Source organism: Triturus cristatus, chromosome 8 (assembly GCF_964204655.1).
Source record: "Triturus cristatus chromosome 8, aTriCri1.1, whole genome shotgun sequence".
In the NCBI taxonomy this organism is placed as follows: domain Eukaryota; kingdom Metazoa; phylum Chordata; class Amphibia; order Caudata; family Salamandridae; genus Triturus; species Triturus cristatus.
Window position 1 is genome coordinate 29,891,976 of NC_140591.1, and position 13,250 is coordinate 29,905,225.

Here is a 13,250-nt window from a genome sequence, read left to right on the forward strand (position 1 = left end):
ACAGAAGTTGTGTTGCATAAAATGTAAAGATGTCTATACGTTTCTGGCTTAGCAGTGAGAGTGGCTTATTGCTCCAAATCTTCCCCCATGGACGGCCAAGGAGATGGCTGTGGCTCTTTAAACCTCAGTTGCCTGAGCTGCTCCAGTCCAAACTTGAGTGTGTCCGTGAAGTGCCACTTGTTCTGTAGTGGGGCTATAAACGTTTCCAACAACTTAGACAATTTTCTAGGATTCTTACTGTCATCTTCCCAGTGTTGGTGATTTATTATAAAGTACCATTTTGTAACCTGACACTAGGCTACCAATTTATTTCAGACAAAATCTGAAGAGCACTCATTCCCCTCCCCCCTCCACCAAGCATTGACTCCTTTAATCTACTATTAAGTTTACTTTCTCCCATATATTCTGCCTTTCTTTTAGCTGATCCATTTGCTAAATCTGGGATTTCACCGTGCTTTCCTGTTTCCAAGAAGCCACTGTTCCAGAAGGAGACGAATAATGAAAAAGAAAAGACAGGCAAGTCATGTACATATTTTATTTGCTTAACAGTGGTGTGTGAGCAACATTTGCTGGTATATTGGAGATAGTGTTCTCGTTGTTGAAAACACACAAAGTGAACCAAATAGTACTGTGAAAAAAGGGCAGAATTATGATAACTGCCATCTTTGTCAATACATACAAATATCAGTGCAAGGCTGTGAGCTATGCTTTGGCTTCACCACTCAAGAACCAGTGTGTGGCTTTGAGAAAGCCAAAGACAATTATATGTTGATAAGAAAATGGTAAATACAATCATTACGCTTCCAAGCTGGAAAAAATCTCCCTGTACGTGGACCACTGTTGAATGTGCTGGATCTGGCACAGGCTTTACCTCCCCTATTCGAAGAGATGGATTTTTCAGCCTGGTTTCAGGCTTACACATAAACCTAAACAGGTCTTACCTGTTTACTTTGTGCATCTCAGAAGATGTGTATAGGAGAAATTGTATCCTGAGTCCTTTAGATGGATTAGAGATAGATGCTGCTACTTGGACAACCAGCTAGATCCCTTCAATGCCTTGTTGTTTGAACATAGCTTAACCCAAGCAATAAACTCACTGAAGTTTGTAGCAGAGTCTTGTTTGAGACTGCCAAAGTATGTCACAGTTTTCTAGCATGAATCTTTTATGGATTAACACGCTGTACAATTTTCCGCTATCTGTTGGTTTGGTCTGTAATTGGTTCTACCTGATAGAGACTTCTAGCTGCAGATTCTTTACCTTTGAATTTCCCAGGCGTCAGGCTGGATCCAGAAACTTTTGCTGAGCAATACCCCTTGCGCGCGGTGTCGGGTGGCTCCATTCGGCTCCGTGTGACGTCAGCGTCGGTAGCATTGGTTATGGCGTTGCGGTGCCTATATATGCGCCACCCAGGTGCGCTGAAGTCTGTTGTTTTCTTTCCATGCCAGATACGCAGCGATCTGGGAAGAGCTGCCCCTCTGCTGCTTTTCGGCAGATTTTTTCTTGACTCTTGTTGAATTCAAAAAGATTTCCACTTCGTGTGCGAGGGATGTCTTCGAAAAAAACAGGTTTCAAGCCGTGCGGTGCCTGTAACCGCATGATGTCGGTCACCGATCCCCATCTCGTCTGCCTCTGTTGTCTCGGACTGCGGGGCCATGGCTCCGAAGGCCATGAGGGAGAGAGCGATGAAGCTCCTCGCGGCCCGGCAGTCAACACCATCCAGGGAGACTCCGCAGATTGCCTGGTCCCGATTGAAGAAGAGGCCTAAGTCCTCTTCTTCCCACTCGAGGTCCCTGGGACATTCAGGGAAGAGGCATAAGAAGAAGAGGATGTTTAAGTGGACTTCACCTCGGCTGGCGTCTGTTGTCTAGAAGGATAAGGAGCACCGACACACTAGGCATGGTTCCTTGGGGCCGGGTCCAGAGTCGAATTCAGTGCCTCCCTCTCTTTCCGGAAGCCAGAGTGACTCCCGCTCAAATAAAAGAATTTTACCAGGCCATGCACTGGGTATTCTAGTGTAACGACCCCACCGGTGAGCCCTCGGGCCCCATCTGGTTAGATGCCATCTGCTCTAACCACTGCACCGGAGGGGCCTCAAGGATCCGATACCAGATCCGGGCCGACGCTGGTCGTGCCAACGTGACCACCTCCGGTGTCGGACCAGAAGTCTGTGCTGCCAGTGCCCATCGGTGGTGCCAGCTCCATCCTTCTCCCCGATGACATGGAGCCGTAACGTCATCGCTCGACGCTGATTCCGACGTCGATTGAAGCCAGGAGTTCTGTGTTGTTGCCTGAGCACTTTGAGGATGTGCTAGGCTCAGGAGAGGAACTGGAGGGATCTATGGACTCTCTGGAACACCAGGATGTCTCTAAGGAAAACTTTGACTGGTATGGAGAACTTGGCGAGGCCAGTAGACTGGACACTTCCCCAGATACTGTCATGCTTTCTCTGCCAACAGTGGCTACGGAGGAGGGGGCATCCTATGCCATGCGGGTAAAGAGGGTAGCTGAGGTCCTTCGACTAGAGCTGCCTTCAGTGCTGGTCAGGGCTAATCTCCTGACCGAGGTGCTTCAACCAGAGGCAGCAAATACACAAATAGGAACTCCACCCTCAGGTTCTCCTTCCATACTTTCAAAGTTAGGGAATCCCTCACATAAACTTGTTTGCCACACACCAAAACGCAAAATGCCCTAGCTTCGCCTCCAGGTTCCCACACCCGCAATCCAAGGGCAATGCACTATGGATGAACTGGTCAAGGATATTTGCCTACGCTTTTCTGCCTCTCCCACTTATTCCATTAGTGGTTCACAAGCTCAGGCAAACGTCTCTCACACTAATCCTAGTAGCTCCCAGATGGGCACATCAACCTTGGTTCACAACCCTGTTGGAGCTATCAAGTTCCGCATCAAAAGCTGCATTTAACCTGCAGTCTCCTCACACAGAGCTATGGAGAAATCAGACACCCAGATCCCAAACAGCTGAACATCGCAATCTGCCTCCTGAAATCTTAGAGTTTGGTTACTTAAACTTCCACCAGAATGTATGAATATCATTAGGGAGTCTAGAAGACCTACTACAAGTGCCTGCTAGGCAGCTAAGTGCAAGAGATGTGTTATCTACTGTGGTAACAATCCTATCAGCCCTCTTGATGCTTCCATACAGAACATCATATGCTATCTATACACTTGCAACAGTCAGCTTTGGCTTATACCTTATCAGACTACACCTAGCGGCAATTGCTGCATATCTACAAAATAAACAACATTTGTTGTTTAGAGTACCTGTGATCAAAGCTTTCATGGAAGGACTAAAAAGATTCACACCACCAAAACTTCCACCAGCTTCACTGTGGAATCTTCATATAGTCCTTACAAGGTTGATGGGCCCACCTTTTGAGCCCATGCACAAATGCGAACTACAGTTCCTCTCTTGGAAAACAGCATTCCATATTGTAATCACATCATTAAGGAGAGTGAGTGAATTACAGGCATTAACCCTACAAGAACCATTTTTCCAACTACACAAAGACAAAGTGGTTCTTCGTACTAATCCTTGATCTTTACCTAAGGTGGTATCTGCATTTCACATAAATCAGTTGGTAGAATTACCCGTATTCTTTCCTCAACCTGATTCAGTTGCAGAAAGAGCTCTACACACCTTAGATGGTAGAAGAGCACTCTTGTACTACACTGAATGGACAAAATCTTTTCGTAAAACAAAACAACTCTTTGTTGCTTTTGCACCACCACACAAAGGCAATCCGATCTCCAAATCGGGTATTGCTAGGTGGATTGTTAAGTAAATTTAAACCTGCTATGTGAAAGCATAGAGAACTCTAACTGTACCCCTTAGGGTACATTACACTCGTAAGCTAGGGGCCACCAAGGCTTTTTTTAGGGAACATTCCTTTTGTTGACATTTGCAAAGCTACAACATGGTCTACACTGCACACATTCACTAAACATTATTGTGTAGATGTGTCAGCAAGACAACAAGCCAATGTGGGTCAAGCAGTACTTAAGACACTATTTCAGACAACTCCACCAGCTACAGGTTAGCCACCGCTTGGGGAGGATACTGCTATGTGATCTATGCACAGTATTTGATCTACAGCTCACATGCCTCAAACGGATAATGTTACTTACCAGTAAGCATCTGTTCTTGGCATGTAGAGCTGTAGAGAAACATGTGCCCACCCACCACCCCGGATACCTGTAGCTGCTGCAGTTCTCTATTTAATTTACATACATACGCATGGGCCTCTCTATTCTTTACTACGTAACAATGGAGTAGATGCCCATGCGCACTATCATCGAAAGAAGGAGTCGCCTACCTCGTGACTGGAAAGACTTCTTCTAAGAAAAACAAGTGCAAACATCCGGACCCAACACTAGATGGCGAGCTATGCACAGCATGAGACTCTACAGCTCTACATGCAAAGAACAGATGCTTACTGGGTAAGTAACATTATCCTTCTAGATCTCACTCTTGGCGGATTCTCAGTGTGTTCAGCAACTGTATGTTACTGGTAACACATTTTCTGAATCCCACCACTAGGCACCGAAGTGAGGAAATTGGGTGTATTACATAATGTGGTTGTGTGACCTCACTGTGTAAAAGACTTACCAACCCCTTTACGACCAGTCCGATTTTGTTTGTTAAACCTTAGCGCAATGCCGGGTATCTGTGGCTCTGAACGGTCAGGCTTACACAAAGGAACAAGTGTAAAGCTTTCAAACATCACCAAAACAATTGCAGAAGAAAGAAACTAGACACTCAAGAGATCTGACACCACGTTATAAGACTAGGTTAAATTTTTATTAGGTCTCGCCTGAGCTAGCGCATGCGCTGCTCTGCGAGATATTTAGTAAGTGGGTTTTGAAAGTGCTACCACAGGCTTTTGCTACCCTCAAGCTTGCGGTTAAGCGCGCATGCACGCGCGCAGCCGCCATCTGTCTTTCCTCCATCACCGGTCATGAAGTGCATCGCGATAACTTTCGCGGCCACGGCACCCTTTTTTTTTTTTCTTCTAGCTTTATTTATGATTTTGCATCACAATACACAATAGGAATAATGCAATATAAAGACATTACAAACAACTACAGGCTGGCAAAAGGGGGAGACGGGGATACAGGGATCACAACATCAACATCAGTGCAATCAAGAAGAAGGAGTCCGTAGTGAATGCATATCCCAAGGTAGATTCCACATGTCGTCACAAGGTTATGGTGTCATCACATACAAATACAACAATAGTAGTTATTTAGCGTCTGCAACAGAGGCATCTTGTGTAGCAATGGAACATAGTTAAGTCAAGAGGGGTTCCCAAATGTCATTTGACTGGGAGGTCGGAGGCAGCTCTTCTGCATACGATACCAAATTATCCCTACAATATGCCAGGTCCTTAAGCCATTGTGCCTCTGTGGGGTGACGTTTACTGTTCCATACCATCGCCACTCTTCGCTTTGCAAGGAGCAATGGTACTCTGGCCAGCCTGCCCAGTGCACCCTTTTATAGAAGGGAGAAGGCCTAGCAAGCATACCTGGGGTGAGCAGACCAGGGCTACACCAGTGATTTTTGACAGTATGGTTACTACTGCCGCCCAATACGTCTGTATTTTATCACAGGACCAGGCGAGATGCCAAAAGTCCGCCGCAGCGGGTGCACCGATCTGACTCTCGGAGACCATAATTAAAGAGCCGCAGTGGTGTGTGATAAATTTGGTGCAGAAACTTGAAATGTATGACGCAAAGGTTCTGGTTAGATGTGAGGGCCCCAGTTCAGGCACAGCAATGTTCCCAATCTTCGCGAGAAATCAGTGGTTCCAATCTCTCGTTCCATTTATTTAGACTCTTGTCCTCGGACAATATGCTATCCGCTCTGGCAGCCCGATACTTTAGAGACAAGTTTGCGCCTAGTGGATCTGAGCAGCAAGGACTGCAAAGCCGTTAATGACGGGGGTTCTGTCGGGAAGGTAGGAAAGTGTGCCCGCAGTGCACCCCGCAATCTGTGTAGCGTGAAAGTACATAGCTAGCAGGGTTTTGTGCTGAGTATATTCCGTATCCGCTGAGGTCAGAAATGAGCCATTGGGAAAGAGATCCTGCCTCTGTCCAATGCACACCTGTGCCAGAAGCCGCGTGAGACCCTCCTCATGCGTTACCGTGATATTCACGTGATAAGCAACAGTGAGCAACAGTGCATAGAGGGGCAACCTACCAGCTAGCCGGCCCAGGGCCTGCCATGCCATGATCGTCGAATTAACAGTATTTATTTAGTCTCTGGGGGTGAGGCGGCGACTGTGAGCAAGGATAGTGTTCAGTGGAATGGGGTGTACATCCCAATGCTCCACCGCCACATGTGGTATGAAGTTGTGAGGTGCGAGCCAAAAGTGCGAGTAATGTGCGTGTGCACACAGATAGTATAAGTAGAAATCCGGTGCATTAAAGCCCCCATGCTTATAATCTAGAAGAAGAGTTTGGCAGCTCACTCGAGCTTGTCTCCCACCCCAGACCAAGCGAAGCAACAGCGTCCGTAATGTTTTAAAAAAAGTGTTGAGTTAGGGGAATACAAGAATTTGGCCAATACCACCACCCTGGTAAGTGCTAGCCGGTCCGCAAGAGAGTGGAAGCCGAATCCATTTGTCCATCTGGTTTTCCAACCACGTAATAGCCGTACCATAATTCTCCAGAAAGACAATATCTGGATCACAGTGCACCCAGATCCCTAGGTATTTGACCGACTCCGAGGCCCATACAAGGGGGAAGTCCGACTCATGTGGCACCGTACAGACGGTCAACGGCAGCACCACTGATTTGCTCCAGTTGATGTACAGCGGCCGCGTCACTTTCACGGCTGCGCAGCCAATGCGTGTCTGCTCCTGTCACTTAAACAGATTCAGTCTACACTCTCCAGGTCTAAACCGGGCAGTCTCCTCCCATCGCTTGCATTTTCACTTTCTTCTCGAGTCTTGCTGTGCAGGGCCCCGTTTTATAGCGAGGATGGTTTGTTTTCCCACTCCTCCTGCAATATCGCTCTGGGTACTGGCCATTAATACGCGTTTGCATACGCCACTATAACGTGGGACATCCATTGTAACACACCATGAAACGTTCCAAATAAACATGCACCGAACAAGTGACTGAAATCCCCTTGGGTTACTGTTGGAGTTTCAGACCACCCCTCGACTGACAATGAGTCTTTCTTTTCAATTTTGGGGTGAGCGGCTGTTGATCGTTCCTTTCCACTGATTATACCTGGGTAGAGGGAGAGAGTTGGGGGTGTGGCAGGTGGGCTGGTGTTGCTTGAAAACATTGCCTGTCTGAGGGTTGGCTCTGATGAGCCTTTGTATCCTGCAATAACATTGCGGCGCCTTGTTTGCCCAAGTCCTATAGCACTGCAGACACATCGCCTTAATTTAGCAGAGCCACGAAGTCCTTTATTGTCCAGGGGGCAGTTTGGCGCGAGGTCGAGAGTGGAAGGGTGCGAGGTGCTGGTTCCTCGAATAGCTGGCAGGATATTTGATTTTCAGCAGGTACTTGTGTGACGAACAGTTAGTTCACCCTGTCACCTTAGCAAGTAAACTACGAACTCTTAACACTGTGCGAAGAGGAGGCGCTTTAGACCTCAAAAGTTACATGCCATCTCCTAAACGACTTGTTCACTGCTTCGCGTTGCAACCTAAATACATACTGTTTCTTACACGTCAAAGCGACAAAACGTGAACGAGCCTGTCTCATTCTGCAAGAAAGGTGACATTTTATTGTGATGCAATACGCCCCCAGTATTTACATATATATATATTCACTTTTTGACCACTTTGTTTGAAATGATTGTAATCAAGCATCGATTTTCATAATTGGAAGGAGTTTTTCAAAATTTCATTGTTATACATCATGTAATTTTGGGAAAATATACACAAACATTGGGCACCGAGCAACAGGTTTTGGCCAGGAATTCTCGCGCAGGATAAACCATCCCTCAAGAGTAAGGTTTCTTTTAATTTGACTGTGCACAATAGTATTATGATGGTGTTTTTAAATTAAGTTTTTTAATTGAGTTGAATCAAGAGAACACGTGCCGTTCAGTGCCTTTTTGAGTGAATTATGCAGTGTCCCTTGTCCTAGATTCATTGATTAGTATGTGTTGATTGAATCCATATGTTCATATTTAAATACCCTTTTCCAAAACATTAATGACCTAGTTCTGCATTAATTGTGTACTATGCCCTTGTATCTCTGGGTTTGTAAGGCACTCTCAATTCTCATTTTATATTTGCTGTGAAAGCATCATAATGCACCAAGATGTAGGCCTCTATACATGGATTCAGGGGCATCTCATTTCCCTACCACGGGAAGGATTTCAACTGGTTATCACTCTTCATACATGTATGTATCATTCTAAGTGGGCTGATATGCTTGCCTAATAAATGCACACACTTCTGCAGGGTGCAATTTACCATTTTTGGTTTGGAGGGATTGGCATTTCTTTGACCTCAGTGTTTTTTTTCTGTTTAGTTTGTTTGCTTTCATTGGCCTAAGACCCCCACAATCAGTTGCAAAAGTTGTAGTGTCCAATATTCCTCTTAGGGGCATCTGCCTTTAAGGGATTGTATGCACTTCTTTGCTTGTAGAATCCACTATCTCTCTACCTCTATACCTCTCTCTCTCTACCGCTCTCTCTCTCTCTCTCTCTACCCCTCTCTCTCTACCCCTCTCTCTCTCTCTACCCCTCTCTCTCTCTCTACCCCTCTCTCTCTCTACCCCTCTCTCTCTCTCTCTACCCCTCTCTCTCTCTCTACCCCTCTCTCTCTCTCTACCCCTCTCTCTCTCTCTCTACCCCTCTCTCTCTCTCTCTACCCCTCTCTCTCTCTCTCTACCCCTCTCTCTCTCTCTCTCTCTACCCCTCTCTCTCTACCGCTCTCTCTACCCCTCTCTCTCTCTACCTCTATACCTCTCTCTCTCTACCCCTCTCTCTCTCTCTCTCTCTCTCTCTCTCTCTACCGCTCTCTCTCTCTACCTCTCTCTCTCTACCGCTCTCTCTCTACCCCTCTCTCTCTCTCTCTACCCCTCTCTCTCTCTCTACCGCTCTCTCTCTACCCCTCTCTCTCTACCGCTCTCTCTCTACCCCTCTCTCTCTACCCCTCTCTCTCTCTCTCTACCCCTCTCTCTCCCTACCCCTCTCTCTCTCTACCCCTCTCTCTCTCTCTACCCCTCTCTCTCTCTACCCCACTCTCTCTCTACCCCACTCTCTCTCTACCCCTCTCTCTCTCTACCCCTCTCTCTCTACCGCTCTCTCTCTCTACCGCTCTCTTTCTACACACCTCTCTCGCTACACACCTCTCTCTCTCGCTACACACCTCTCTCTCTCGCTACACACCTCTCTCTCTCGCTACACACCTCTCTCTCTCGCTACACACCTCTCTCTCTCGCTACACACCTCTCTCTCTCGCTACACACCTCTCTCTCTCGCTACACACCTCTCTCTCTCGCTACACACCTCTCTCTCTCGCTACACACCTCTCTCTCTCGCTTCTCACCTCTCTCTCTCTCGCTACACACCTCTCTCTCTCTCGCTACACACCTCTCTCTCTCTCGCTACACACCTCTCTCTCTCTCGCTACACACCTCTCTCTCTCTCGCTACACACCTCTCTCTCGCTACACACCTCTCTCTCTCGCTACACACCTCTCTCTCTCGCTACACACCTCTCTCTCTCGCTACACACCTCTCTCTTGCTACACACCTCTCTCTCTCGCTACACACCTCTCTCTCTCGCTACACACCTCTCTCTCTCGCTACACACCTCTCTCTCTCGCTACACACCTCTCTCTCTCGCTACACACCTCTCTCTCTCGCTACACACCTCTCTCTCTCGCTACACACCTCTCTCTCTCGCTACACACCTCTCTCTCTCGCTACACACCTCTCTCTCTCGCTACACACCTCTCTCTCGCTACACACCTCTCTCTCGCTACACACCTCTCTCTCGCTACACACCTCTCTCTCTCTCTCTCGCTACACACCTCTCTCTCTCTCTCTCTCTACACACCTCTCTCTCGCTACACACCTCTCTCTCTCTCGCTACACACCTCTCTCTCGCTACAAACCTCTCTCTCGCTACACACCTCTCTCGCTACACACCTCTCTCTCTCTCTCTCGCTACACACCTCTCTCTCTCTCTCGCTACACACCTCTCTCTCTCTCGCTACACACCTCTCTCTCTCTCGCTACACACCTCTCTCTCTCTCGCTACACACCTCTCTCTCTCTCGCTACACACCTCTCTCTCTCGCTACACACCTCTCTCTCTCGCTACACACCTCTCTCTCTCGCTACACACCTCTCTCTCTCGCTACACACCTCTCTCTCTCGCTACACACCTCTCTCTCTCGCTACACACCTCTCTCTCGCTACACACCTCTCTCTCGCTACACACCTCTCTCTCGCTACACACCTCTCTCTCGCTACACACCTCTCTCTCTCTCTCTCGCTACACACCTCTCTCTCTCTCTCTCTACACACCTCTCTCTCGCTACACACCTCTCTCTCTCTCGCTACACACCTCTCTCTCGCTACAAACCTCTCTCTCGCTACACACCTCTTCTCTCGCTACACACCTCTCTCTCTCTCTCTCTCGCTACACACCTCTCTCTCTCTCGCTACACACCTCTCTCTCTCTCGCTACACACCTCTCTCTCTCTCGCTACACACCTCTCTCTCGCTACACACCTCTCTCTCGCTACACACCTCTCTCTCGCTACACACCTCTCTCTCTCTCTCTCTACACACCTCTCTCTCTCTCTCTCTCTACACACCTCTCTCTCGCTACACACCTCTCTCTCTCTCGCTACACACCTCTCTCTGTCTCGATACACACCTCTCTCTCTCTACACACCTCTCTCTCTACACACCTCTCTCTCGCTACACACCTCTCTCTCTCGCTACACACCTCTCTCTCTCGCTAAACACCTCTCTCTCTCTCGCTACACACCTCTCTCTCTCTCGCTACACACCTCTCTCTCGCTACACACCTCTCACTCGCTACACACCTCTCTCTCGCTACACACCTCTCTCTCGCTACACACCTCTCTCTCTCGCTACACACCTCTCTCTCTCGCTACACACCTCTCTCTCTCGCTACACACCTCTCTCTCTCGCTACACACCTCTCTCTCTCGCTACACACCTCTCTCTCTCGCTACACACCTCTCTCTCTCGCTACACACCTCTCTCTCTCGCTACACACCTCTCTCTCTCGCTACACACCTCTCTCTTGCTACACACCTCTCTCTCTCGCTACACACCTCTCTCTCTCGCTACACACCTCTCTCTCTCGCTACACACCTCTCTCTCTCGCTACACACCTCTCTCTCTCGCTACACACCTCTCTCTCTCGCTACACACCTCTCTCTCGCTACACACCTCTCTCTCGCTACACACCTCTCTCTCGCTACACACCTCTCTCTCGCTACACACCTCTCTCTCGCTACACACCTCTCTCTCGCTACACACCTCTCTCTCGCTACACACCTCTCTCTCGCTACACACCTCTCTCTCGCTACACACCTCTCTCTCGCTACACACCTCTCTCTCGCTACACACCTCTCTCTCGCTACACACCTCTCTCTCTCTCTCTCGCTACACACCTCTCTCTCTCTCTCTCTCTACACACCTCTCTCTCGCTACACACCTCTCTCTCTCTCGCTACACACCTCTCTCTCGCTACACACCTCTCTCTCGCTACACACCTCTCTCTCTCTCTCTCGCTACACACCTCTCTCTCTCTCTCTCGCTACACACCTCTCTCTCGCTACACACCTCTCTCTCGCTACACACCTCTCTCTCGCTACACACCTCTCTCTCGCTACACACCTCTCTCTCTCTCTCTCTCTCTCGCTACACACCTCTCTCTCTCTCTCTCTACACACCTCTCTCTCTCTCTCTCTACACACCTCTCTCTCGCTACACACCTCTCTCTCTCTCTCGCTACACACCTCTCTCTGTCTCGATACACACCTCTCTCTGTCTCGATACACACCTCTCTCTCTCTACACACCTCTCTCTCTCTACACACCTCTCTCTCTCTACACACCTCTCTCTCTCTCGCTACACACCTCTCTCTCTCGCTACACACCTCTCTCTCTCTCTACTGCTCTCTCTCTACCCCTCTCTCTCTACCCCCCTCTCTCTCTACCCCTCTCTCTCTACCGCTCTCTCTCTCTACCGCTCTCTCTCTCTACCCCTCTCTCTCTCTACCCCTCTCTCTCTCTACCCCTCTCTCTCTCTACCCCTCTCTCTCTCTACCCCTCTCTCTCTCTACCCCACTCTCTCTCTCTACCCACCTCTCTCTCTACCCACCTCTGTCTCTACCCACCTCTGTCTCTAACCACCTCTGTCTCTACCCACCTCTCTCGCTACTCACCTCTCTCGCTACTCGCCTCTCTCGCTACACACCTCTCTCTCGCTACACACCTCTCTCTGTCTCGCTACACACCTCTCTCTCGCTACACACCTCTCTCTTTCTCGCTACACACCTCTCTCTCTCTCTCGCTACACACCTCTCTCTCTCGCTACACACCTCTCTCTCTCGCTACACACCTCTCTCTCTCTACCGCTCTCTCTCTCTCTACCCCTCTCTCTCTCTACCCCTCTCTCTCTACCCCTCTCTCTCTCTACCCCTCTCTCTCTCTACCGCTCTCTCTCTCTCTACCGCTCTCTCTCTCTCTACCCCTCTCTCTCTCTCTACCGCTCTCACTCTCTACCGCTCTCTCTCTCTACCCCTCTCTCTCTCTACCCCTCTCTCTCTCTACCCCTCTCTCTCTCTACCCCTCTCTCTCTCTACCCCTCTCTCTCTCTACCCCTCTCTCTCTCTACCCACCTCTGTCTCTACCCACCTCTGTCTCTACCCACCTCTCTCGCTACTCACCTCTCTCGCTACTCACCTCTCTCGCTACTCACCTCTCTCGCTACTCACCTCTCTCGCTACTCACCTCTCTCGCTACTCACCTCTCTCGCTACTCACCTCTCTCGCTACTCACCTCTCTCGCTAGCTACACACCTCTCTCTCCAGCTACACACCTCTCTCTCCAGCTACACACCTCTCTCTCCAGCTACACACCTCTCTCTCCAGCTACACACCTCTCTCTCCAGCTACACACCTCTCTCTCCAGCTACACACCACACCTCTCTCTCCAGCTACACACCTCTCTCTCCAGCTACACACCTCTCTCTCCAGCTACACACCTCTCTCTCCAG

At 49.0% G+C, this 13,250-nt stretch overlaps 1 protein-coding gene across 9 annotated transcripts in view; it reads left to right on the forward strand.

The window, feature by feature from the left end:
• LOC146799881 (uncharacterized) overlaps positions 1 to 13,250 on the forward strand; it is a 638,539-nt gene that overhangs the window by 387,721 nt on the left and 237,568 nt on the right. For all 9 annotated transcript variants that reach the window (XM_085620807.1, XM_085620809.1, XM_085620804.1 and 6 more), the window contains one exon: positions 421 to 516. In XM_085620807.1, coding sequence (XP_085476933.1) covers positions 421 to 516 — 96 coding nt within the window. The remainder of the gene's footprint in view (positions 1 to 420; positions 517 to 13,250) is intronic.